Raw genomic sequence first — 27,973 nt, forward strand, 5'->3', positions numbered from 1 at the left:
GTAAATGTCAAATTCATAAATATTTAAACATTTTTCTTTCAATTTCAAGTCAAGTCTGACAGGACGCCTCTAATTAACCCTGGGCTTCGTTTCAGGCTGGGGCCTGATTGCAGGGAAGAATCGGGGGGTTTAGGTGAGGTGGGGAAATCAGTGCTGGAGGTGGGGGGGGGGGGGGAGGAGGGACCTGGTAACTAACTCGTTGGATTAATTTTTACCCGTTTCGTAATTTGATGTTTGGACAGACATCAAGCAGGATGAAAGGGCAGCGGGTTTCTCCAGCTGAGTTGGGGGCAGTGGGGACTGTTTCCGGAAGGTCTCCTGATGGAGCACTCCCGGGGGGGGGGGGGGGGGGGGGGGGGGCCGGGCCCCGCTGCCCTCTGTGGCGCCGGGTGTGCCCAGCCCGGAGCCGGCCGGCGGGGCTTCGCCAGCGGCTTTCCCCGGCGGCGTATGCGGGGTCGCGCAGCCGGCAGCAGCCACCGGGGTGTTTCCCGGGAACGGCGTGGGGGCCGGCCGAGGTGGCTCTAAGCACCAAACCCCCCCCCTCCCCCCCGGAGGCAGGGAGGGGAGAGGGGAACCCTCCGCGCCCCGACGGCAGCGGCTGGTGAAGCGGGAGGAAGGAAGGAAGGAGCGGGGAGAAGGACCGGCCGCCCCACGGCAGAGCCCCTGTCCCTTCACCGCCAGCCGCTCCGACGTGCCGGGCACCGCCGGGCAGCCGCGCAGGCGGAGAGCGGCGGGCAACGGCCGTGCCCCTCCGCCCCTTCCCTCCCGCTGCGGGGCCGCCATCCCCTTCCAACGCCCGGGGGGTCGGGCAGGCGTTGGCGCCGGTCCCCCTCCACGGGTCGGGTGTTTGCAAGCCTTCGCCTGCCTGGAGCGCATCACTAGGGGCACGGGTAGGCTGGCTCCCCACGGAAGATGCTTACCGAGGTGTAAACAATGCTGAACACCCCACGGAAGGTTTCAAACTCTTCCCCGCGTTTCACGTTCCCGGGTGCAGCCGTGCGCCGGGGACGTGCGGGGTGTCTTCTTTTGTTAAGGGCAGCCAGCTCCGGGCGGGCAGCTGCGGGGAAGTTGGAAGCGACATCTGAAATCACTATAACTACACGGGGAGAGAGGCAAGCACGCCCGCTCTCTCCCCCGTGTTTACTCGGGGCGTTTGACAGCACTTTGCTCCCATCATTTCCATTGTTTCTCTCGCATAGTAGCCCTTTCCCCCGGTGCTTGTGCGGCTCTTTCACACGGCAACCGGGGAAGGAAAATCGTTTTAAAACCGTGGTTGAGAAAGCACAGGGAGAACAGATTGCGGAGAAGCGCCCGAAACTGCCCGCCAGCCTCTTCCCTCCCGGCAGCGGCGATGCCCTGCGCGCTCCCGGGGTCCGAGGCGGGAAGCGGGGCTGGTCCGCGGGGGGTCCCGGGGGGGCGGGAGGAGCGGGGGGCGGCTCGTCCCTGCCTCGCTGATGGGAGACCAAACACCGCGGCGGGGCGGATTAACGTCCCGGGGCGCAGCGCTCGGGGAGGGGGCGCCGGCACTTTCGCGGGAGCTGCCTATTTACATGCAGATTGCGACCTCTGGCCCCGAGGCGACGGCGGCCTTTCACGGAGATGCTAATGGCAAAACGCAGCAGCCCTTTACTACCCCCCCCCCCCCGGGCCCCCGGGGCCGAGGCGGCGGGAGCTGCGAGCAGGAGGCGGCTGCCGTCGGTGCTGCCCCTCCCGGGTCTCCTTTGCAAACCCCCCCCCCCCTTCCCCCGCCCGGTGCGGAGGGCGGGCAGCGGTGCGGGCCGAGGCCGCGCTCCCCCCGGTACGGCCGGGGCAGGTGCCCAGCTGGGGCGCGGAGCGGGGCGGGGGTGGGGTGCGCGGGGAGGCGGCCCCGGAGCTCCCCCCTGGGGCCGGGGCGGTGGGTTGGGGGGGGCGGGGGGCAGCCCCATCCTCCTGGTGGCTGTTGGGATTTGGAGGAGGGGCCGGCTGCGGTTTAGCGGAGGGGAGGCGGGGAGGCGGCGGGTCCGGCGGTGGCTGCGCGGGCGCGGAGGCGGGCGGCACATGCCTGGCCTCGGCGAGCCCTGCGCCCGCCCCCCGCCGCCCGGGGTTTACAAACCCGGCAATCCTCCTCCGCTCGGCGCATCCAGGCAAGAAAATCCGGGAGTCTTATTGAACCTGCATTTCCATTAACTCAGCCTCAGCCCCGGCTAATCCGCAGCACTGAAGGCAAGGAGGCTAATTAATGACAAGCTTTTACAGTCAAGACCAGCGATAATTGCTTTGGTGGCCTTTATGATTACAAGATAAAAATGGACCGGGCCTGACATAAGAGCCACTGTGTACACTGCAAGACAGGAGGAAATTAAGAGCTGGCTAGCTGAATACGGAGCAGAAAATTACTAATAGAGGAGAGATAATGAATAGGCCGGCTAGGCATTCATGGGGAAAAATCCATTTTGTTACCACGCGAAATTAGGTGGTGGAAAGGAGTTTGCTAATTGTTCTCATCTTGTAGCAACCAGGACTGAGGCAGGGGCGTGCTTTTCAATTCATTTCCCTGGTAATTGTGAAAGGGGGAATGCAGGCCAAATGAGTCTTGCTGCAATTTGCGCGCCTGGTCTTTTCATTTTCATGTTGCGTTTTTAATTGTTGCTAATATAGCTTATAATGAAGCTAATGAGGGGAAATTATTGTACAACTTTTTAGCACATGGAGACAAGTGAAATGCGCTAGAAGGATTCTCTCCTATTGCTGCAAAAATAATAGTAATCTGGAGGAGTTTGAAACTATCGGGCTTTTTTATCCTTTTCCTTCTACAACAGACAAAAGGAAGGACCGCCACCTACTTTTTTTTTTTTCTCTCTGTTGTTCCTTGGTTTATTTTTCACTCCAAGAAAAAAATAATCGGATTTTCCCTTGCTGCCCCCCTCGCAGCCCCTGGCCCTGGATGCGGTCCGGCGGGGGGGGGTGGGGTGTGCGGAGCTGCGGGGCGCGCCGCGGTGCTTGCGCGGAGCCAGCGCGCCCGCCTCCGCCTTTCGGTAGTTAAATGGGAGCCGCCGGGAGGGGAGGGGATGGAGGGGGGCATGTCAGCAGCGCTGTCCCTGCCCGTCCGTTTGCCTCCATCCTTGGCTGAAAGTTAGTGCTGCCGGGTGTTTCCCCCGACGGGGGTCTTCCCCCTCCGCGACCGCGCAACTCAGGCGCTGCCTCTCTCTCCTCCCCTGCAGAAAAGCAACGTCCCGCCGCTCCCGCAGCGCGGGGAAGAGGCAGAGTCCGCCAAATTCCTCCTCCTCACCCTCCTCTCCCTCGCCTGCATCGCCGGGGTCCTGGCGGCGTCGGGGGTCGCCTACTGCCTCCGCCATCGCGCCCACCACCGGCTGAAGGAGAAGCTCTCGGCCCTGGGGGCTGACGCCGGCTCCGACGCCCCCGCTGCTTACCAGGTAAGGACCAAGCTTTCCTCCTCCGGCCCTGCTCCCCAGGGCAGCCCCGCAGACCCCGGGGGGACCCTGCTCGGACTGGGAGCCGAGGGGGGTGGGTTTGTTTCTGCCGCTGTCCCCCTCCGCCCACCCTCCCCTGCTCCATTCATGTTCCCGCGGATTCACTGGAGCAGCTTTTTACTGCCGGGTGTTAATCTTGGCTATTCTGGTAGTCGCTGTAAATGCGTGCCTAATTAGAAACATTAAAAAAAAAAAAAAAAAAAAAAAGCCCTTGCCATTGAAATTCTCTGAAAAATAACATTAATATCCATAATCTGTCACCCTTGCCACTATTAATAAGGAAAAATCTTTAACGTTTATGAGGAATGGATTGCACGGTTATCTGAAGATGTCTCTCTTTTTGAGTAATCGACTTCTTCAGGGTCTGATATGAAACGAGCCTTTGACCCGATCTGTTGCCACCTTCTGCCATTATTCAGATAAAATGAAATCTAATGCTGATAGATGGGGAGGTAAACCAGGACTGGTTCTGGGAGAACAATGGTAGCAGATACGTACCCAGTAATATGGGAGGACTGCGCTCAGATTTCCTGAAATAAATCAGAAACCTCAGGCTTTCTCTTTCGGTTTCAAAAGTATTGGGTGGAGAGACACTCTGCGTCCTCCTGAAGTTTGTTTTAGATCATGGCACTTATTTCTCGGTGTGTTATTGGTGTGGTAATGCATGTGTTATGGTCGTAAACCACACAGCTCTGGTCTGCTATCCTAAAATATTTGGAGTGTGACCAGGAAAAAGAATTTAAGAATGTGTAAACATTGTTGCTGTAGTGTCCGTGTCTGCTTGTGCACCCATAGGGTCTCGCTAATGGCACTCTTCTGTGAAGTTTTATTTTACCTTCTTGTTCTGCTTAGGATCAGAGACTATGGCCTTTCTGTATTCTGGAGCTGAGATAGATTCAGATTGGCAGCTGGGAGTCATACGGGAATAAACTCATATTTCCTCGCAAAGTTTGGGTCTGCCTGTACCTCTTACATGTTAAAGCTGTAATGTGTTAAGTACGTCTCCACAGGCTGGGTCCAGGGAGATTTTAGTACGGAATGATAAATAGGAATGTTTCTGTAACAATTAGTATCTTCAGGAATGGTTTCGGTTTTCAATTTAATTGGAATGTTTACTGAAAAAAAAAAATTAATTTACATCTTTAAATTTATCGACTTCGAAAGCACGAGAGAGCAAGAGCATTTCCAGTGGAAAAAAGGAGTGTCCTCCAGGATCAAGTCTGAACAAAACAGCAGTTTGTCAGATCGGTTTTGTTGGCCAAAGAGACCGTGGCCATAAATATTTTTGTTTGGTTTTAACAGAGAACTTGCTGTTGGCTTACTTAAACCACAGAAGCGATAGGTAGTCTTTTTCTTCCCTTAAATGTGAATATAAGAATTCTTAATTTTTAAAAAAAAGCCCTCCAGGTTCCAAAATCACACTTGAAACTGAATTTGTGATAATTAACAGGACAATCTTCCTACTGACAGCTCTAATTAATAGTATCTGTAATTAAAATCGTGCCCTTCCAGCAGGAAAATTGTTTGAATTTCTTGGAGTGACCTTTTTTGCCATTTCTCCTGGGAGTATAGTGGTTAAGTTGATATTGATTTTATAATGAGCTCTGGTTTGTTTAATAAGAATGTGTAATCCAGACACTAAATGAAATGTGTGCTTCATTTCTTCTTCCCAGATTTATATATATTTTAAAATCTTCCCAGTTAGATCCGAGAGTGACATTTTCTGTTTAAAAACAACAACAACGCTTCGAGGATGCTGCTCAGTTTTTCAATAACAAGACTGTATTAATATTCTTTGTTCCTGACCTTTGGGCCCAGTCCTAACCACCTGACTTCTTAAACATTTCCATTGGTTTTTCAGGGGAACTGTAGTCATGAGTGGGAGGAAGAATATGTTTTTCCTTAAATACAAAGGTTTCTAAGGGCTTGACTCTCCTCCCGTGGAAGTAAGTGGGAATTTTGCCATTTGTTTCAGTGGCAGCAGTAGGAGGCCCCAGTATAGGCAGACAAAATACTCGGGCAGTTTTGATGCTGCTAAGTAGCGTGTTATCAAAATGATTCGCTGAGCCCGGTTCTGTATATATTAAACTGTTCACGTGGGTTTGAAGAGAAATAGGATTGAGCCCTATTCGCATCGTCAAAATCCCCTTATGTTGAGCTGTGTTAAATGTAATGGATATCTGGTGTGATGCATGTTTTGGGTAACATCAATTAGGTCTTGGAAAAGCATCAATTATCTTTTTCCTCATCTTCTCTGATACTCATAGGGGAATAATGTAACCCATATACACAGAGGAAGAAAAAGGCAGATCGCTTTGAAAATCGTACCTACTTTGTTCTCTTCTGTGAAATGTTTTCCAAGTATCTACTCAGTTAACTCAGTGTATTTTAAAAATCTGAAATATTTCAGCAGCTGCTGCCACTAGACTTTAAAGCACGGTACTCCAATATGTGGCTGCTTACAGCTTAAGTGACAATTCAGATTTATTTTTTTTAATTTGAAAGGGGAAAAATTGGTCGGTATAAAAGGGCCTCGTGGCCCAATGTGATTCAGAGAGAACTCTGAAATATCACTTCAGTTCACGTGCTTCTCAAAATGTCAGTGGTTTATATCTTCACATAAACAAGACTGACCTAAATTTCCAAGATTTAGCAGAAGCATTTTTCATCCTAACCCAGTTCAGCCAGGAGAGTTCATTTGGGGTTTTATTCCCTTCTTTACTCACCCCGTGAACTTCAAAGAGTTTTTTCCCACAGCTGCTATTCTGAGGTTTTGGGGTTTTTTATGGTTTGGGGGTTTTTTGTTTGGGTTTTTTTTTTTTTCCTTTTTTGTTTGCACAGTGAAATACCAGCTTGAGAAGGGGAAAACAGACAAACCGTATTGTCAGGGAAATAGCAGCTTGGCTGCTACGTCTCCCCCCGCACCGGCGGCGTAGCGCCTGTCATGCAACGTCACTCTCCCTTGGGCACTCACCTGCTAGCACGAGCGGTTCTGGTGTGAGCGCGCTTACCTACTAGCACAAGTATTTCTTGTGTAAGTGCGGGTAGAAGTGACCAGGCTTAGGCAGGACAACCAATACTGTTTAAAAGTTGAAGCAGGCAAATAAAATCTCTGCGGTGCCTTTGCAAGCTGCCGAACGGCCCGATGCCACTCAAAGAGCCTGCGGTGTGAGTCTGGTTCTTCAGGTGTTTGGTGAGGCAAGCACCTGGCCTTCAAAGTGGTCAGGTAGGGTCTGGGAGACCGAACCCTATTTAAAGACAAAGTAACACTAGGAAGGGTAGATAGGCAATTGCAACTTCGTTTATCTTTGAATCGCTAAACAGCTAAATTATAGGCTGGTGTAATTAGGCAGTGGCTAAGGAGCTTTTCAAAATTAATGGAAGGAGCGTGGCTCGGAAAATGTTGCATGTGCCTAAAACGCATTTTGTACATAAAGGCGGAGAATTTTTGCGTACCTTTTAGAGACGTCTCCCGTCCTTTCAAATCACACGTGTAATGATTAGATAAGTCAACGTTAGCATTCAGGGATGACTAAAAAGAGGTTCTTACTGCCTCCGCGGTGCCCCTGCGCGTGCGCACACCTGCACCCGTGTTTTTAATTGTTGCTCGAGTTGCTTTGATCTTCTTTGAAAAGCAAGTTTAGCATTCTGCAAGCCCACTCTCTGGTCCGGGAGATTAGGGCCGAAGCGTTTTAGGAATTTTCAAGAGACACTCTTTGATTTATTTCACAACACTGAGCAGATTTTTCTTCATGCACTTTGAAGCCTTTAGAACATAACCCAGAGAAAAACGGGCATTCAGACAGGAGGGGCGGGCTGCAAACAGGGCCACTAAGTGCACATCTTACTTGTCACCACTCCCATTAGCAAGCAATTTATTAATGTAATGAGTGTATGTTAGTGACTGCTACTATTTAGGGATGCTCTGTTTGATTCAGGGTGATGTATTTGTGAGTCCAGCTGAACCCTGGCTTTTGACCCCCGTGTGGGGAACGCTGGGTTGTGCGAGATGTTAAATCATCAGCATATTTTACACTTTGTGCTGCAGAACTTTACTTGGAGCGTGGTCTTCTGCATCACTGATAACGCTCTGCAAAACGTTGGCCATAATGGAATTTAAAGGTGAAAGCTAAAATGCACTGAAGCTGGCTTCAGAAAGCTTGCCTTTAATATTTTATGTCAATAATGTTCTTTTTTAATTTTCCTTCATCTCAGCCAACAGAACTTCCTTTAAAAAGCAAGGGGGCAAAGATGAAGCAGTTTGCAATGAAGCTCCTTCTTAAACAGCCTGAAGTGTTCAAGGTTACATGAGCCGTGCACTGTCAGTACAGCTGGATTACATCATCAGCTGTTTTAAAAACTTGTTCAAATAACTTGATTTGGCAGGCATATAATTGTAAATTATATGTTAAATTCTACATTATTACATGTATTGTATTATATAGAAATTATATATTCCTTTGTCAAATGCAGTCTTATTAATTGCATGATCCTTCTGGATTCAAAGCCACTAAAAACTTCTCTGTGCTTTTAAAGAGTTGATCCTGCTGGTATTTTTGATTACAGGTGTTAAGAGCACAGTATTTACAACAATTGCAATAAACATTTTGCTGTAAATATTTTAAAAGGCTCCAATGGAAAGAATCCACTGGAAACATACTCTCTACTTAACCATCCTGCCTATTTTGTGTCTTTAAATACAGATAATTCATTACCTCTAATATGGCTTCATATTTTACACTCTAGACTAACTTTCGTAAGCAAACATGTTGTTATAGTATTAGACCTTAATGTTATAGTAACACTGTCTATCAACTCCTTAGAAAGTAAGTTATGAATGAAGTCGAATGAAAAAAAACCTGGGGTTAATCAGTACCGTGAAGTATCACCTCATAGCTATGTAAAACTGGTTCATTTTCAAGGACCCTCGCTACCCTTAAGCAAAAAAGAGATCACTGAGGACAAAGTGTATTCAGTTACACAAGTATTTAGTAGACATTTCAGTAAGAAATACGTTTAGTAAGGATTTTGGATAGATTAAAATTTTGCCTTAAGGCTGAAGGCTCCAAAGGGCTTGCTCGTGTTTTCTTCTGGGAAAACAAAGGACATAATGTGGTTTTAATCTTTTGTTTCCCTGTGTCCGTATTAAAAGAGAAAAGAAAAGGTCATCTCACGTGACTATGTAAAGCAGCAGGACAAACTGTAAGTGCAATAAAGCATACACGGGGAGGTACATGTATTAGAAGAGTCATTCTTGTCCATTTAAGTCTGCTTATTGTATATTATGTAACAATTTGCTCTTAAAATAAATTCTCGGGAACCTGCAGGTACATTGTATGTAATGTTGTTACATAAATCACTGGACTTTCAGAGGAGAGGGTTTTCAGGATGTACAAAATCTGTATTGTGCACAGCAGTCACGCCCAGCAGGCACGGGGGAGGAGGAGGAGGAGGTGGGCAGTGTTTCCAGGTGATGAAGAGACCTCCCCTTATGTTTGACCACTGCCTGAAGTCAGACAGTGGATGGCCAAAGCAGAATGAGGCAAAACAGGAGGTGTACAAATATGGATTAAACTTTTAATCTGGTTTTTATCTGGTTAGTGTTCAGAGCAATCCACAATTCCTGTGGTGCGGTGGACTATGTAATTCCTTAACCTTGCTTCCTGTGGTAGCCGTAAGATTGAGTTGAGTGGTAGTCATGTTCAAAATAGCATTTCAAAATACTGCATGAATTTATAAATCAGCAGAAATTCATCAAGCATGCCTGTTTGATAAATTGGGATATAAATAAATAAATAGGGGTATGTTTGCTAACATACCCCTAGCATTTAAACTCAACTTAAAAATACTGCTTAACGACAAATGCGCATTTTGAGTGCTGAAGCTCGACGGCACAGAATTCAGAGGACGCTTCAGGAAATCTGTATTTGAGCTTGTCGTGTCCGTCTGCGAGGAGCAGTGCTCTCCCATCGCCTGCCTCCCTGCTCTGCCCGGTGCTCCAGCACGGGCAGCCCCGTGGGAACCGCGCTGGCTGTGTGAGCGAGGATTGTTGGGCTTCTTACGAACGGACCTCCTCCAAGATTTTCTTATTTAAGAAAATAACTTTTGGAAATTACTCAGTGTTGGGGAAATGGACTTGCCCTGACCCACAGGAAGGTTTTACCTCCGCAGCCCAGTGCAGCAACACTTTTGAGTAAAATACTCTTTACATTGGGGCGGGAGGGTGGAGAGGGATGGAAGGAAAATGAGTAGACACGCAACTCCTGGAGTGCTTGGATGAGAAAGTGCCATGTGGGTTTAGGTTTGAGTAATATAAACCATCTTTTTCACGTAGTTGGCTGTTTATCTGCGTATGACTAGTGCAAAGTGGCAGAGAGAAGGTGATGTCGACCCTCTCCCCTTCCCTGGCTTCGTTTAGTTTTCCCCTGTCCAAAGAAGAGGGTCTTTGAGCTCAGTGTTTTGTGGAATAAGGATAAACATGCTGCAAGCATCATCTTGCAGTATAATTTCTCTGTATTTCGGATGTGAGAAAATGCTAAGAAAAAAAAAAATAGTAGGAGGGGAAATTAACTTAGTGACTCATTCTTAATTACTGGGAAATCCAGAGTCCTTACCCAAACAGGCATTTCTTAGAAATGTGCTGGAGGTGCTCTGGACTCGCAGGCTGCATCTCGCCTGGTAAATTAAACCAGTAGATTGTTTGAATGGCCCTGGCACCCTTTCAGGCCACGCCACCCAACTTCCCCCCAAACAGTTTCTCAGCACAATTAGCACAGGCCAAGAAAAAGACACATATTCATTCACCAGGTGGTTTTCTTAATAGTTTGACTTTGGCCACCCCGTTTTAGAGGGCGAGAATTACTGTTGCTTTACCTGCACTAACTCTCCATCCTGGACTGCTGAGGTCTGGGATCCCACTCCCGAGCATCCCGGTCCCACGCATCCCGCTCCTGCTTCAGAGCCCCTTCCACTCGTCCCTGCCTCACCACGGGCTTTTTGCCAGCTGAGCGTGGGCTGGTTCTGGATAAGTACAATGGATTGTCTCCCTCTGGTAAATTGATTATGTCCCAGTGCCTGTACGTTATAAAGAAGCCAAAGATAACCACAGCCTTGCCTAATGGGCTGGAGAGTATTTGATCTGCAGTCCCAGGCAGTACATCATCTCAAGTGTCCTGATTTCTTTCTGGAATAACTATACTGTCTTCAGAGGCATTTGTTTCTGATGTAATGTAGAGGATAATCAGGCCTGTCTTTCCTACACACTTCTGCCCTTTTTTCTGTTTCAGGATTTTCCTTTTTCTTTTGGAGCAGCTCTGTTATCATGGTTCAGGTTTGACACATTTTTCTATTGTATATTCTCTGAACGCTCAGCAGCTAACACTGCGATCTGGCTTGCTGAGCCTTTCATATTCCCTCGGAGTGCTGCACTAGAAGAAAAAAATACATTTTTTAAAGTTTTTAACTGGGAAGGTTTTTTTTATTTGCAGAACAAATCTTGTATCAGGGTCATGTTCCCTGGAAGAGAGTAGAAGTTAATTTTGTGTACGTAAACAACTGTTGTAGCTGACATTTGTCGGTTCTTGTAGGACCGCGTTGCCTGCGAGCAGGAACAGGTTGCAGTTTATTCTCTCGAGTCTGTAAGGTATATAAAAAGCATTCTTCTTACTGCTTTCTTCTGGATACATCTGCTCATCCTGCTCATGGGTCTCACACGGTGGGCAGTGGGGGATGCAGCTCGCTTCCTTTCTCCTTCTCTGTGCGGGCAGGGAAGACATGCTGTGCAGGTCCATGGCCTGCCCAAAGCCCCCAAGATCTCAGCTTCGGAGATCTCTTGTCCTTCCTGCACTGTGTGTCTGTGCTTAGCCTTGGTGAAGGCTTTGAAGCTGACCACAGTCCCCTAAGGTTTTACCCTGCTAAATCCATATGGACTTGGCTGTTTTGTGGGACAGATGAACAAAAGTAGGTTTCAAATCCTCAAATTTCCTCTGCCTGTAGCTCTGTTGTGCCTCTCTTGCAGGGAAGCAGATGTTGCAAACTTGAATATTCTGGGGGGACTGTGATGTTTTCGCTCGTTTTATTGTGATATTAACTGTAAGAGAAGTTTGGGTAGAGCAGACTGGAGCTCTCCTGGGGTCATGCTGCTCAGCTGCTCCAGTCTTCCCAAAGGCACAAGCGAGAAGCGGCGTCTCGAACAGCCTCGGGAGGTGTGTGACACGTGAGGGCAGGGGCCCATGGATGGCCCGCGTGCAGAGCTACAGAGAGGTGGATGTTGAGAATGTGATTTGTGTTGACTGGGCAAGAAGCCTCATTTCATTCCTCTCAACAGGGACAAAGCTGCAGCTCCAGGGATGAGGACCTCATGTCCAAGTTATGTTCCTTTTCATATATTTACAGGCACAACAGAGATCTAAGTACTTTATAGCAGTTCAAAGAACTGTAAAAGAAAATGTGAGTGATTTCATGCATACCACCAAGGTACAGTAAAGGACTGAGACAACTCAGCTGATATCTTTGTATGGTGATTTTTGCTGTTCCATGCTCTCACAGCACCAGTGTACGTCACTGGAGGGACATTCCTGCGGCTCTTCATCTTCCAGTTCAGGTTCTCAGCTTTCAGCATGCAGATCCAGTTTTCATCACTTGTAGTCTTACAAAACAACTGAACCAAGACATAAGAAGAGGACTTTAAAAGAACACTCCTAGAAGTTAAATCTTTCAAAGAACCAAAATGAATTTGAGGGGGATGGGAGAGAACAGCTTTTGAATTGAAGAAAATCAAATTTTGACTAGGTGGCAAAGGAGAAAATGCATGAGGTTTTCTCTAAGCTTTGCTGACCAGTTTCTGGACTTGCTGCTAAAGACAAATGAGTGATGTTTTATTGATGTTTGCTTGGGATGACTGCATTCTGAACCAGCAAAGATTTTGATCAGGGAAATAGTCTGTTAAATTTTTTATATTTCAGACTGATAAAATCCTATTCATTTTTGGTGCAGTTTTTATTTTTCTGTTTTCCTGCCTAGCTAACATAGTTGCAGGCTTCTTGATGATTCCTACTTTTTCCTTCTATATAGGACTGCTGCTGCTTTGCAGTACTGTGTTCTGGCAGCATCTCAGAGATCTCAGAAGTGGCCGATCTTGCTCTCCAAAGTGGGAACAGCTCATCATTACGATAAAACTCAATTTTGGTACTGAGTTTACATGTTTACCTTGGCTGATTAAAGCCACCCCCTTTCCCCTCATCAAATATTACCTGACTTGGAGATTTATGGATTTCGTGCAGGTGGGAAGCCTTTTCTTTGGCCGTGCTGTCTGACAACAGCAGAGGTATATGGTTTGGAGTGGGCTGCAGTAGAGCTGTAACTACCAACCCTACCCATTTTCTAGTAGTGCTGGTCTGAACATCCCCCTAATCTTCAAAAATGTATCGGGCAGAATATTCACATGTCAGAGAAATACTGATCTTTCCCACTATCTGTGATTAGAAGAACGAGGGAAAGATGAAAAGGAAAAATTCAGTATGCTGCTGCTTTTCTGACAGCGTGGGGAAAAGAAACTTGGATTTTACCTTTTCCCAGCTTCTCAACTGGAGTTCATCCTGGCTTCCTGTGAAAGAAAAATGCCTCATGCGGCGTGAGAAGGAGTGATTTGGTGGAAGAGGTTTCGCTGCAGTGGATCACAGCAAAAGGTGCCAGTGGTTGACTATCCACGCAAGATCGGATGGAGATTAATGTAGTTTTGGGAGCAACAATCTACATATGTAAATTCATGTTATTTAGTGAAATTATGTCATACAGTATCTCCCCTCTGTACTCTGGGGAAATAATATATACAGTAAAATAGGAATGTGAGCATGTAAATTCCATATACTGTCACCCACAAGAGTGAAATAAAGAGCTGCAGTTCCTAATTAACCTCACTGGAAAGCTCTTGGGTGTGAAGTTAAAACATACAGAAGGGTTGCCTAGCAAGCTGTTCCAAATTTCAGCTTCTTTTCTGAAGGTCTGAGTCAACCCAATGGCTCTCCAGGCATTGTTGATTAGTAATTTTGTTTGCTTGTTTGAGGGCTTTAGAAGTTAATTAAGTATAAATCAATGCTTGAGGCTTCTGTGAGTGCTGGTCACTCCATCTCCAAAGGAACACTGCAAAAATGGAGAAAGTGAGGAAAAGGTGACAAGAATGATTAAGGGCAAGGAAAACTCATATGACGAGAGATTGAAAAGAACAAATTATTTCTTCTAAAACAGTAACAAGTAGCAGTATGTTGGTGATGCACAAGATGTTAGCAAGGATCTCAAAAACCAAAGAAGCACGTGAGGAAAAATATTCCAGGTAATGAAATAGCTGATGGTGTTTTGGAAGATGTCTGTAACTTCGTGCCCCAGGTCTTAAAATAATAAAAAATTAAGATGTGACCGGTTTAGGAATGTACCTACCTTGTATGTGTTCTCCTGCGCTGTTCCCATGGTGCTTCTTACAGACAAACCGGTGCTTGGTGGAGAGGTCCAAGGGTGGTGAAGCAAACCCTGTGCTTGCACGAGCTGGCAAGGGAAACCCAGGAGCTTCAGCAATGGCCAAGGAAAAAGTTCTTTTCTTTGAAAGCAAACACACACAGACGTTAATTCCTTGCTGGTGCTGTGGGGTATTTATTGGAAGCAGTGCCATGGGGCAGGTCAGGGATGGTGGGGAGGTCTACAGCTCTCCTCCGGGTGGGCAGTGCCGGGGCATGACCATGGTCCAGTTGAGAGCGTGGTCATAGAGGCAGGGAGAGCCCAAGAGAAATGTGCGTTTTCACTGTTGTTGCTCTTTTTTCCAAAATATGAAGTCTCCCTGTATCTCTGACCATCAGTACTGAGTATTAAACCCCTCTCAGGTTTTCCAGTCTCTCCTGTAGCACTACTAAAGTGAACGTGTAGAAATATTGACCAACATTTTTAATCCTTGAAGACTTCTGTGGTGCGTGATAGAAAGAATCTGTCCTCAGAGACACAGTGGGACTCACACATACTATTTTGTCCCGTAGTTTAGTAGGGTGTCTCTGTGTTACCAAAAATTTGGCTCATAATAACCTGCTCTAAGTAGCAACTTTGTGCTTTATTTGGCGCTGTTTCCTTGTTCACAAAAGTTGCATTTGTTCTTCCTAGCAGAGTTAAAGAGTGATTTCATTTTTATTTTCAGTGGGGAATGAGTGGAAAGCAATGACTTTAGTTTTCAAATCAGGAGAGGGTAATGACTGGCAATTTCAACTGTCATGATAGATGATGTTATGAAAAAAAAAAAATTGTCGCTGATGGCCATTCTTGATAAATACTTCCTTATCCCAGCATCACCTCTTACGTGTATAGCCAACTTCTGTGAAAAAGAAAAAAGTATTTGAGGTTTTTAGAAATTTCTAGGACTTCTTTTTGTGTTCTTCTGCCTGATTTTAGTACCTCCGTTACCATGAATGCAGCTACACAGACTTAAGGAGAAGCAATAATAATCATTGCAATGGGGTAAAATAACATTTTTAGACACAAACTTGTGGCTGAGGCAGAAGTGCATGCTGAGTCCTGCTGGCGAGCTGGGAATTCTTATTTCTAGCCGAAACGATCTCCCATTTTCAGTCCTGCAGGGCAATAAAATAGTGGACTACACAGCCTTAATGTATAGCTTTCCTGAGAAACTACAGCTGCCTTGGGACTGCATTTTTTGCCTGCTTTGGGCCCCAGGCGGCTATAAAAGCTGGGAGTGGAAAAGGAAACATTTGTGGCAGTTATCTTTTAGAGCGCTGGCATCTGCTGGAAGCTGGTCGAGCTTTGGGTGGGTTAGACAGAGTCAAAATACGTGATGAATTTGCACATGGTTCTGCATGGCCTTTCAGGTTAATTCAGTTGTTACTACGGTTTATTTGTAACCCATACTGTGCTGTATGGCTCTCGCTGTGCTAGTGATGAATTTACTGTGTAAATTCGTATTAAGAAGCAGCTGTGCCCTCATGTGCATGTATTTGAGTTAGTTAAGGTGAACAAAATATGGAAAAGGTGAAGTTTGCTTTGTACATGATTTTTCTCTGTCCTAGTTACTCAAGAAATCTTTCATCTCCCAGCTTGATACTTACCATATACTTGTCACATTCTAGATGCAACCACAGCTGAAATACGGGAAATGCAATTTAGAAACCAGCTTTGGTTGAAACCACCAAAATTTTTTTTTTCTTTTTTTTCTTTTTTTTTTCCTTTTATTTGTGGCAGGTAGGGAAACCTCATATCCTGCTGCTTCCAGAATTCCAGCTGTCTGAATTGCAGGACCAGCGATGCTCAGACAGTCAGGGACATCCTGAGAAAATCTTGGGTGCTTTCACACCAGTAGATCTCAGGTGACTTCAGGGCTATGGTTTGCAGATCTTTCCTATTAGAGATAGTCCCTGGTTTCCTTGGAAGTGTCCAGATAGACTCTTTAAATCCAGAGAGAAAGCAGCGTGATGTCGTTATGACCATGATGTCAATATACAGGGAAAATATCAGTTCAAATCAATTTAAAGAAACATGAATTTTTTCGTATATCTTTTCTCTGTGAGGTCCAGTGTACTGCAGTCATGTTAAGTTTGTTTCAGAAAACTCTTCCCCCTTTTAGAAATCAAGGATATAAGCTATCTATCATACTCACTCATGCTGTCCTGTTTGGAGTGATCTCTTGTATTTTTGTATAGAAAAAAAATCCCCAAGTAGAGTAACCTAAACATGGTCTTCCAATTGCACCGATGCTCTGGAAAGCAGTGTTATCCCCAAAGATGCAGTGCTTTCCTGGCATAGCCAGCAGGGAAAACACACTGCCGTTATTTCAGGGAAATACCATCAGAGCTGTGCTGTCACGTCTTCCTTGGAGACACGAGCCACGTAAAAGACCTCTCCCTCCTCCAGGAGCTTCTGGGCTATGCAGATGTCTACCTCATTGATGGGAGGTTACTGAAAGAATTAAAGTAAAAATATTTCCGTAAGCTGTATTGCATAGTCAGGGTCTTTGGTTCTGTGCAAGCCAGAAATTTTCACATCTACTGGACTTTTGGAGATGTATGCAAGATCATGATGGGTTTTTGTTTGTTTGCTCTGGTAGGATAAGACTGTGCAAATGCTTGAATATAAAGAGAGAGAATAAACCAAATCAATACAAATAAAGGAGAAGTCATTTTCCCTATCAAGATAGCCATGTTTTCTTTGCCTTTCCCATCCTACACGGCCTCTGTGTTCTTTGTGTACATGAAGAAAGGGGAATCGTAATTATACGAGTCACCACCAGGAAACACTTGCCATGCTAAAATAATTGAAATTTTTAATTTCACAGACCGCAATAAAAATTGGGGGTTTGTTAGGAAAATGAGTCTCAAGCCTGTGTTTGACTGCAATGCCTTCAAAGAGAAACAGCAGCCCTGCCTGGTAGGTCATTTAAAAGCCAAACAAAGCAAAACCCCTACACCGAGACTCAGAGTTGTATCCTGATGTACAGAGGCTGGTGCAGTACGAGGGCAGATTATAAACTAAATATGAAAATATATTTATCTGGACAGACTAAGGCTGTATTGACAATCAGATAAATACATTTTACTTTCTTCTTTTTTTTTTCTTTTTTTTTTTTTTTTGTCCCAAGATGAATCACATGCAAGTCCAGATAAATGTGAATTGTACAGAGTATGGATATGTAATGATACGTTTGATGCTGTGTCTCGCAAAATATTACTCTCAAACATTTTTCCAATATCTCCCTTTGTCCCTTTTCTGAAGGCACACTGATCTCAGCAGTTGCCTGTTCTGGCAAGGATAGAAAATATATGTACAAATATTCCAGATATGTAAACAGCTCTTTTACTCCTGGACAAAAAGTATGCTAAAATGAAAGTAAAGCTTGAAAGTATGTTTCAATAACTCAGAAATAAATGGTAATAAAGCTGTAATTATCCCCAAAGCTACAAACACAGTAAATAAGTTAAAGTTAAATTTATAACACCTGCAAGCATATTAAGTATGCAAAAGCAAAACAAAGGCAGCCAAATGACTTTAGCTTCACCCTGTAGTAACACTAAGCAAATTTAGTTAGAGAATAATGATGTTTGTAGTTCTAGATTCATTTGTTTAAAAAATTGAGCTTACCTTATTTTTTTCATTTTTTAAATCTCACTGTGTTATGACTGCATCCATAGCAGAACAGTTAAATCCATGCTGTACATGCAGACCTCAGCTCATCCTGTGAATAATGCCTCCTTAATTTAAAGAAAAGTGAGGCTACTATTTAATTAAATGTATTAAAGCTGAGAATAAAAGCATTTTTAAAGATCTTATTCTTCCATACCTAGCATATAAAAGGTTGCATATATTCTTAGTTTTCATTTTATATTTTGTTATAAAGTATAGCCTTGAATCCTTTAGAATTAATAGTCAGCATTTTTAATTTAAAATTGCTACAAAACAATTTTGCTTTGCATGTAAAATGAATACAGTGTTATTGTGATCATGCCTGCTTAAGCAGATTTGTTTCTGATAGAATATTAGGCAGGTCAGGTTGAAAGGGCTTGCCGTACACTCAGCTCTCATTTTTAATAAACAGTGATTTCTTTGTCTAATGTCTCCGCATTTTTGTAATAATTATATACCATGGAAGGGTTTATTCTCTCTTATATTTTGTTAATTCTGAAAATAACTGTGCCACACTTGTTTCTGGACTAGCTCAGGTGATTTCCATTTGAATTTGTTAAGCAAAAGATTTTTAAAAGTATGGAAATGTCAGGCCTATTTCCTGGACTTTATTTTTGGAATTATGTAAATTAGGGCATCAGTTACAAAAATATATTATTTTCATTACTATATAGTAATGAAATTATATTTCTTTTTCTAAATAAACTGGAAAGTTGGAATTTCCCTCAGATCCCACGTTCCTATTAAGCAGATTTGAGATGAATGTGACTGGGGGAGAAGAGCAGTATTTTAGATATGAAGTTATTTTCATTTACTTTGGACTGAACAGCTTCATTTGTAATGTGCTAGGCACCAGCTCAATGACAGCAGTTCACGTGCCATGGTCGGTGGCTGGACACAAACTACCTGAAGATAATGCATAGTGCATTTGCATTAAGTAGGTATATTTTAATAAACAGCAACATCCTTACTGGAGGCAGCTTTGAGGTAATGAGCGGAAAGGTGAGGTGCATGTTGGCCATGTCTTAACTAGGATGCTCAGGTCAGATCTTCTGCCTGTAACATGCCACCCTGTGGTTTTCAAATTCCATTTTTGCAAGTAAAACAAGGGAAAATATTCAATATTGACCATTCAAACCTCAGTTCCAGCTGGTTTTAGTTCCATTGTTTTTAGTTCCAGTTTAGTTCCAGTTTTTAGTTCCAGTTTTTAGTTCCATTGTTTTAGTTCCAGTTGTCTATACTCTTAGTCCTTATGAAGGTATATACATAGATTTCTCTCCAAAACCAAGCATTTTAGTAAACTATGTGGTCTTAATGGATCTTCCAGATACCTGCTGTATTAGTTGTGCTTACAGAATCGTAGAATCATAGAATGGTTTGGGTTGGAAGGGACCTCAAAGATCATCTAGTTCCAACCCTGGACACCCCCCACTAGACCAGGTTGCTGGAAGATAAACATTGATCTTCCATCAACTTCCAAGACCAACTTGATGGAAGATAAAAATTTCTCCAAATTATCATTTGCTGTCTTGCCCTTCTGTGATGCTGATGGCTGCGGTGCATCACAAAGCCAAGTGGCAGCAAGTGCCGCTGCTGTCACTGGCTGGGGACGTCCAGAAGAGGTGGTTGAACACTTCTGGTGGTAGCAGGTTGCATCTCTAAACCAGCCCTGGACACATATCTGCAGAGTTCATTTCTGAACAGATTTGATGCCTCCTTGGTTGAGAAGAGAGTTTCTTACTCATCCTTCAAGTTCAGAGATCCATCTAACAAAGCTTAGGTTAGGCTGGCTCTCCATCCGTGTGGGTTGTTGTCCATTAGGCGCAACAAGTCTCTTAATGCCCTTCATCACATGTGGATAAGCCACATCTATGCCGCAGTGTGGTTCATTCACAAGTGGGCTATATGGATTTGAAAATCCATTTGTTGTACCTGTGGAAATAATTGTTGCTTCGTGCTTCTCCCTGTCTCTGTGCGGACAATCAAGTATTAGGAACGCTTTAAAACCTCATTGGAAGAGGTCCAGGGGTTTTCTGAGAATCCTGTTTATGGTTTGTTTAAGGTTATCAATTATGTCTCAAATAAAAAGCTCTCTACAGATGATCATTGTGCTGTACTTTGAACTCATTTAACTGGACATTATTTACAGAATATTTATCTTGGTTATGGCAGTTTTTGTCACACAGCAATATTACTTTTCCATTATATACTGCATGTGACCACCACATAAGTTTGATAATAAATGTTGGGAAATAAAAAACAGAGTAAGTGCCGCAGTATGATAGCAATTCCCATGTGATGGGAAATAATGTCATAAACTTCAAATTACCTTTTAAATAAATGTTTACGTCCAACCCATCCATTAGATCATAGCCCGAAGGGTCAGGAGGATCATTTCTTCATATTTCACTGTATGCATTATGATTGCTTTTTTAGGTGTAAATGATGTTTTTAAATGAAGAATGGCACTCGAACTATACACAAACAACGGCTAGACATTACTGAGTCGCAGTACGGCAGAAATAGCCTCAGCCACTCGGCTAAATATAGAAGTGCAGCAGTAAATTGAATTCATTCTTAGAAAATATTTTTAATGGTGTACATGCTGAGACGACACAGAAATACAGCTTGTGTCATTCTCACAGTTTGCAGCTTTGACATTTTAGTCAAGTTTAAATTCTAATTGTGGTTTGGTAGATGGCTGCTTTGCTAAATGCTTCTGAGAGTAAAGAGTTTGGAGAACGGGGAAGAGCATACCTGAGCGTGCAGAGAAGTGTGCAGGTAACAGATACCATATTAATCAGGGTCTTCACCACCTAGGGCTTTGTGCACTTGTGAAGTGATGCCACCTCTGTAAGTAAGTGCCCAGGGAAGGTGTTTCCATGCGAGCACTGAACACCCCCCACACTGACACCCCGCGTGTCCCAGTGCCTTTCATAGGCAGGGACCAGGGCTGCCCATCTCAAGGATGAAGCAAAACCAGGCCCCACATTTAGATGTGTCGCTGCTCTGAGCTGGACCTCCCTAGTCCATATGTCCCAGAGGAACCCATCTGGCTCCCCAAAATGCCCCAGGCATCAAAGCTTTTATAAGCAGTGGTGTTAACTGTGTTATCCCTGGAGCACTACACTGAAAAACCAAACCAGAGTCAAAATGGTTGGGCTCACAGAGGTGGCTTTGAAGAAGCAGAAGCTGTAGGTGTCCTGAGACTGATGATGTGCACGTGGGGATGGGACAGGTTCCTCGGCCTGGGCCGGGCTGGCTGGGAGTGGGGGAAGGAAGAGCTGTCAAGGACCGTTAGATCAATCAAGAAATAAGAACTTTCTGTTTACAGGCAGGGGAAAACCCATTGTCTTGGAGATTTAAAACACCAATCAAGAAATTCAGTGGTGTTTTTGCTGCAACTATGATTTGACCTTCCTGTTTACATTAACCATGTTTTATGGCAGTGTGCAGTGACGTGGTTGCTTTGTTTAAAGCATTTGACAGTTACAGCAGTTCTGGGAATAATTGTTTTGGTTCTGTATATGTCAGGAAAGAAACGTGTTAATATTTGAAAGCAGGTTACATTTTTTCAGAAACTTACTCATATTTGTTGTGTTTCTCAAACTTACCTTCTTCCACGAGGACCATGGACACGTTAAACTTAGTTTTAAAACAACATTTCTTAGTAACATATTAAATACTTTACGTCCAAAACATTCTTTTTACTTGGAGGTTAATCTCCTCTAGAACCAGTTAGCTATAATATTGCTTCTTTTGTCATTATCATTTGCGTAAAAATGGTATATTAATTTCTTAGAGTTCACTTGATCCTGATTCTTTTTTGTTAGCAGAAGTCTATAATCCTTTCCACAGCAACCACTTGTAAAAGCGGAGGATTATGACTTGAGGCAGGATATGAGCAGCAGGAACAGATCAACTTAAAAACAAAGATCCTGTTTGAGTACAAATGCTATTGTTAGCACAGAGTTGGGGTGAGTCAAGTGGCAGGATGTCTATGAGAATATAATAAATTTGTATCTACACCACATGGCACGCTAGCCAGAAGACACATCCTTTTAGCAGTTATGCGATAGACTGCATATTTTTATACCTTTACTTATTATACTTTTGCCTAGTCCAATAAACCATTCCCTCTGAGAATGGCTGATATTTAAACATCTGAACAGCTTTTTGGTTTTCTGTAGATTTATTTTTCTGTCTAAAAAGTTTCCGCACTGTTATACTTCTCCCAAAATCTGCTAAAAGCAAGGATTTGAAATTACACTACTACAAGGTCATTCTGAGGTTATTAATAGCCATTTTGAACTATTGCTATCTTTTCTTATGACGTGTGTGATCCTTCGGAGAAAAGGAGAGATTTTTTTTTCTTTGTCCCTATATTTAAAAAAACCACATTTTTTCTTTTATTAAAAAATCTTGCATTTAATACTAATAGTTTAACTGACCTATGTAACACTAATATATGTGTGAAGTTTAATTTTTTTCCCTAATATTTTTCCTGTTAAGGTCAATAGGAAGTATGAAAGTATGAAGTGACAGAAAACATTCTAGTCAAATGTGGAAAGCACCCTACTTTTTGTAAAAAATTTAAAAAATTCTTACATGGCATGGACAAAAATAATAAATATACAGAATGCAGTAATGGAGTCAGGTAGCAATTTTATTTGAGACAGTCTGTACAGTTATTCTAACAACTGACCCCACATGCAAGGAGTAATCTGTGCTTCCCAAACTTCTGGTGACTGTATTTTTGTAACAGGCAACAAAATATATCCTGTTTATATATGATACGAATCTTGTCTCAGTGTATAGGCATATATATTTTTTTTTATATATATAATGTATTGCACACCATAAAATATTAAAATGCCACATCAGCATCCCTAATGGCAAATCAAACGGAAGCTTTGGGAGATGTTTGAAGGGGTCTTTAATCATTGCCTGATTAAAGAGGTGGCAAGAGGAGACTCAACAGAATGGTTTCAGTGGGTTTGTCTGAATGCTTGCAACTGCATGGGGTAGGATCCCTCTTCAGTGTGGTAAAGTTTGCGAGGTTAAAAAAAAACCCAACATAGTCTTAAAGTTATGTTTCCAACCCCTGTCTGAAAAGGAGATTTTATTGCACTTGATATATGGAGTTTTTCAGATCATCCTACTGACGGCACTTGGGCTGCAACTATATTATCAATAAATAAGAAAACAGAAGCCATGGCGTTTCAATAGTATGAATTCTTCAGACTGTATTATTTTGTTAGCCTGAGGCAAGAGACTGTGCTCTTAGTACTCGTCTGTGCAGAATGAGTAATCTGAGACAAATGTGTAGCCGCACCACGTGTGCAATATGTCCAGATACTATGGACTAACCGGTCTTGCTGTGCGCCACAGGCAGCCAAGTATTTCTCATGGACAATAGACATATGTTAAAAAATGATAATTTTATTATACTGTCTGGGATTTCACCACGCATAACTGAATCACATACTGATTCTAAAAGCATTATAAGAATGATGGTGTAACTATGGGTCTGTTTATCCCATTAGAGTCAGAATTTTATACTGTAAGGGGTCAGTTTTACCAGCAGGATTTTCTGTTACCTAACCAGAAATCTGTATTTTTATGTGAATTCTATGTATGGGAGCAACTGAAAATACGTATTCCCGGTGCGATCTATTTCAGCGTTTTAACGTGGCTTGCATTAGCGTGTGTGATAGCTTGAATTTTCTTTCTTCGCCAAAGCTGCTTAAACAATACAGTGACAGATTTCTGGTTTTATTCTTCGTTAATGTCATTCTTCATCCTCTCTGCCCCACATCAGGGAGGAAGTGTTGTGAGTTTGCTATTTTAATGAAGAGAAATGAGGCATCTATCAACTAGGATTTAGACTGGAGAGCACATCAATTCAGTTGCCTTGAGCTTGCTGAGTTTGCATATCCAGGGCCAAGTAGCGCTCTCAATTACTCCCGTGCAACCCCATTAACTTCAGGAGGTTGCGCAGTTCAAAAGTGGCTTCGCAGAACGCGGGGCGATATTAAGGGAAAAAAGGATGTCTGATAGAGGAGTCAAGCTCCAAAATACTATTTTTGGTTATCTAAAAGGAGATGTGCGTACAGTCATAATTACACTTTTGAAAGGTTAGGGTAGTCATCGTATAGTAATTTCATTGAGTATCTCTTTGTAGATGTGCCTAGCAGAGCAGACAGCCTCCCAAAAATCACTGCAGTGAGGGGGAAAACACTTCCAGCCCTGGAAACATATTGTAAATCATATGTCTTTAATAGACTCTATCCTGTAATTACTCTTAACCATAGGTTCCTTCTGCCTTTTTCTCTCTCCAGGAGCTATGCCGTCAGCGCATGGCAGTGAAAACCTCTGATCGCCCGGAGCCCCTGCACGCTTCTCGAATAAATAGTGTTTCTTCACAATTTAGCGATGGGCCCGTTCCCAGCCCCTCGGCCCGGAGCAGCACGTCGTCCTGGTGCGAGGAGCCAGTCCAGTCCAACATGGACATCTCCACCGGTCACATGATCTTGGTAAGGCGTTTTTGTCTTCACGGCACGAGAAAGGGCATCAGAATTTCAGGTACCTGCTCAGCTTTAGGAAAGAGAGAACTTTTAAAGAAAGGGAAGCTGTCTTTTCACAGGTAAAAAACATGCCTGAGCTTTGCTGGTAATCTTAGCTTTGTACAATTAAAACTAAAGGGATTTTTATTTCCAGTTCTTTTTCTTTATATTGGGTTTTTTTTTCCTCTCTGGGGAACTTTCTTTTATCTTGGACATATGAATTGTTTGCGTGCTTGCTTTGAAAAAGATAAGCTCTGTGTTGTCCTTTTGTTCTATTAATTTATGTTCACCTCAGCTTGGACAGCTGAAGAAAACTGCTAAATTTCTGATCAGCTTGCAGCTTTTTCTCATGTATCTTTAGTGTGTGGAGGTATCTGAGCCGAGAAGGCAACAGAATATTAGTGGTACGGAACAATTTATTTTCAATTACTCTTAGAAAAGGGATCTGAATTTTGAGCCTAGCCTGAATTTTGTTTTCCTTGACTGGATTTCTTCCAAGCTGGAAAAAATATATAATATTGATGGAGTCTGCACTGCAAAACTTGGGTTACTTCCAAACACGACTTGCAACCAGTATCAGTGTAGAAGATGGACACGTGAAGATCGATCTGTGTGTCTGTAAGAAACGGCTTTAGCAGCCAAAGACAGACAGAGTCCAGCGACTGGGACTTGCTGCAGGTGGTTTCTGTCTCTCTCTGGTCGTGTCCTGCTGGGAGAGCTGTGGTGTAATCCCCCATTTTTTTGCACTTTATTTACTTCCTCCTTTAAATATTTGCTGTCTTGGTAGAGAACATTGAAACTAACTGAGAAGAAGTTAGATGATGGTGAAGATGATGAGTTGGGTGTTATTTTGCTTTCTGTATCTGATTTCTGCTATTTCTTATTATGGTTGATCTAAAATAAACCCCCTTTCCAGCTGGTAGTGTTGCTGTGCTTTTGGAAACTTCCCTGTTGATTTATGTACGGGCTGCTGAGAAGACTCATCAGTGGCGTTTCTCAGAAGAAAACTTCTCTCCACCATGCCATACTTTTGGGTCATAATTTTTCCCCTTCTTTCTCTCTTTTTCTGGACTTATATTTGAAAGTACTATTTTCTCAGATATTTTTCAAGTTCTTATAAGCCACCTCACCTAATGGAGAATGGAACGAAGGCAGGCAAAACCCGTAGAGCTAATTTGACCTCAGCCAAGTTACTGACCTCCTTCAGCCTTGGCCAGGTCAGCTATAAAACTGAGCAAAAGCAGGGCAGGTTTACAAACCAGATGCTTCATCAGAGTATGTCATCCTGAGTAAATACTTCTGCCTCCCCCCCCCCCCCCCCCCGCAAAAAAAAAGGAGTTAATTAAGTATTATGTTAAAATCTGGTATAACAAGTGCAGTTTGGAATGATTGCTCCCATGACAGAAAATCATTTGTCATAGTTTTTACTGTCCTACTTTTGCCTAACCAGAATTAAAATTCACTTGATTTCCTTTCACAGTTTTCTGAAATGCTTGGGGAAAGGTTATAAGGCAATATATTTGTATGGAAATAAAAGCAAAATTTCCTACATAGATGGAAATAGGCATTTAATATTTGCAAACAGTTTCAACTACTTTAAATTGAGCAAAATTGTTTCCAATTATATTATTGGGGAAAATAAAAAAATCACAAAATCAAGCTTAAAGGAGGGAAAGTTGCATATGGGAACCACTTACTCTGGCTCTGGGAATCTCTGCAAAATTGCAAGAAAGAATTGTCTTCATATGGCGATAAATAAACTTAGAAAAATGGTCAGATTGGTCAAGATCACTGTTACGGTGTTCAGTGTTCGTAATTCAGTCGATCCTGTTTAACCCTGAATGAACTCATACATATGTTACCTCTCTAACAGCATGTGTTAGGTCTTAGATGGTGAGGGTTCAAAGAAGGGTAAAAGAAATGCTGTAGTGTCTTGAGAGTACAAACCACACAGAGAGAGTAAAAATAGTTGATTTGTTTAGTCTAAACTGAACAAACACAAATCAGTGATTCAGGGGAGTCTGCCTATGTGCTTCGAAATACAGGCTGGGGAAAAAATTGTTCTTAATAGACGCAGATGATACAATTAGGAAGAAAATATGGGTTAGAATCGAACGGCTGCATTTAGCCTGGATCTCAGGGCAAGCCTAATAGGAGGGTCAGGCAGGCAGTGGGATGTTTGCTTAAGGGAAGTGGTTAAATCGTAAATTCAAGATTTGCTGAAGGCGAAGCTAGGTTAGGTTTACGTGGGAAGATCAGCATCGCTCAGCTATGGCACTGAACCAGATGATTGGACTTGATCAGAAAGGCTCATGTTTGGTGTCACCATGGGTCACACTGAAACCAGAGAGCTGACCCAATTTATGTGTTGCTCAAAAATAAATGCATATATTTTTAATAGCTTATTTGCTTGAATTTCTCTCCCTCTGGAGATGCTGTGGCTTGTTGGACTTCAGCAGTAGAAGAGGCTCGCCAGAGGTGAGCTTTCCCTCCCCTTGCCCTGCAGCTGCAAGTCGAGGAGAGCGAGGGGCCACTTTGCACCTTTTATACTGTTCGATACAAGAAGTTTTCCACTTCTTCCTATTTCCTGCTGCCAGGAAATCCTCTTACCTTTTAAATTTTCAGTGAAAAATATCTCAGTGTCTAAAAAAGCAATGAGAAATATTAGCGAGGAGCCTAGTAAGAATGGCAAATACCATCTGTTTTGCAGGGTAAATGCACTTAGAGCTCTGTAAATGTGTTTTTCGGCTCCACATTGTGCAGCGGTTAGCTGAGCGAGGGATCCTCAGTCTTTATTGTTCATAGGTGCCAGGACCTCCCCAGAGAAAATAAAAGAATGGCTTGCTGTATAAAGTGGCATCAGGAAATATTTTATTTTGATTTATAAGCAGAATAAATCTTTAATGAAAGTAGCTTAGAAGATACGTGTCTGTGACTGATGAATGACTCTATGTAGTCTTGCTGAGAGGTAGCGTTGGTCAGAAATGTTTCTGTTTAATTAAAATGCTGTTTAATTTGGTGGAAAATGCTAGCAAGTCATACCTGAGGTGATGTCCAAGCCACCCCTCAGGTTTGGTTTTACTGGAGTGTGTGGTTGGCCACAGGTACTGTTTTCTTGAAGAACTTGCTGCTTGTGGTTAGTCCATCGTTTATGGAGTCCATCTCAAGGTCTGGAGAAGCCAGTAATCTTCCAAACCCATGTGGCTGTGGAGCAGTCTCCTCACCTGGACTGAAACCAGTCTTTCAGAGAGAAAAATCCTGCATTTCAGCCACTTTCCTGTGCAGCCAAGACAATGTCTCTGCACTGCTGAGAGCAGCATGAGATAGTTGGTGCTATTGGCAGGAGGAAGCAGGGAGGACTCAGGAGGCCCAGAAGGACAGCGATAACAACATTCAGAGCTTTTTTTTTTTCCCTTTTTCACGTTCTTTTTCCTCACATTTATAGCAGGAGGATGGCCCATATGGCACTTTTTGATTCTGTCTTTCTAAAAGATCCAAGCACTTTGAAAACTGTAATTAGAGGAGCATGTTTTATGCAGTCGTGTTTGTGGTGCTGACTGGCTGGTTGCAGCATGAGAAACAACAAAGTGCCCTCATTTCAGTCACCGTTCGTTTTGCAAGAAAACAATTGGTTTTTGGAAGGTCACAGCAAGGAAAAAAGTAGGAACTTTATAGTTCCATCCACTTTATTCACATATGTACATTTATATTTCAAGTGCCAAGAGAAGTCTTAATTAAGTGCAATGTGTCCCTTTGCAGTCCAGCAAGATA

The 27,973-nt window shown here is 43.4% G+C and overlaps 1 protein-coding gene across 3 annotated transcripts in view; it reads left to right on the plus strand.

Moving 5' to 3' along the window:
- Positions 1-27,973, plus strand: part of PTPRN2 (protein tyrosine phosphatase receptor type N2) — a 674,941-nt gene that overhangs the window by 561,225 nt on the left and 85,743 nt on the right. For 2 of the 3 annotated variants that reach the window (XM_075746622.1, XM_075746623.1), the window contains exons 13-14: positions 3,201-3,413; positions 23,978-24,172. In XM_075746622.1, coding sequence (XP_075602737.1) covers positions 3,201-3,413; positions 23,978-24,172 — 408 coding nt within the window. The remainder of the gene's footprint in view (positions 1-3,200; positions 3,414-23,977; positions 24,173-27,973) is intronic. The other variant, XM_075746624.1, reaches the window with a different exon arrangement.

This window comes from Balearica regulorum, chromosome 2 (assembly GCF_011004875.1).
Source record: "Balearica regulorum gibbericeps isolate bBalReg1 chromosome 2, bBalReg1.pri, whole genome shotgun sequence".
NCBI classification, from domain to species: Eukaryota; Metazoa; Chordata; class Aves; order Gruiformes; family Gruidae; genus Balearica; species Balearica regulorum.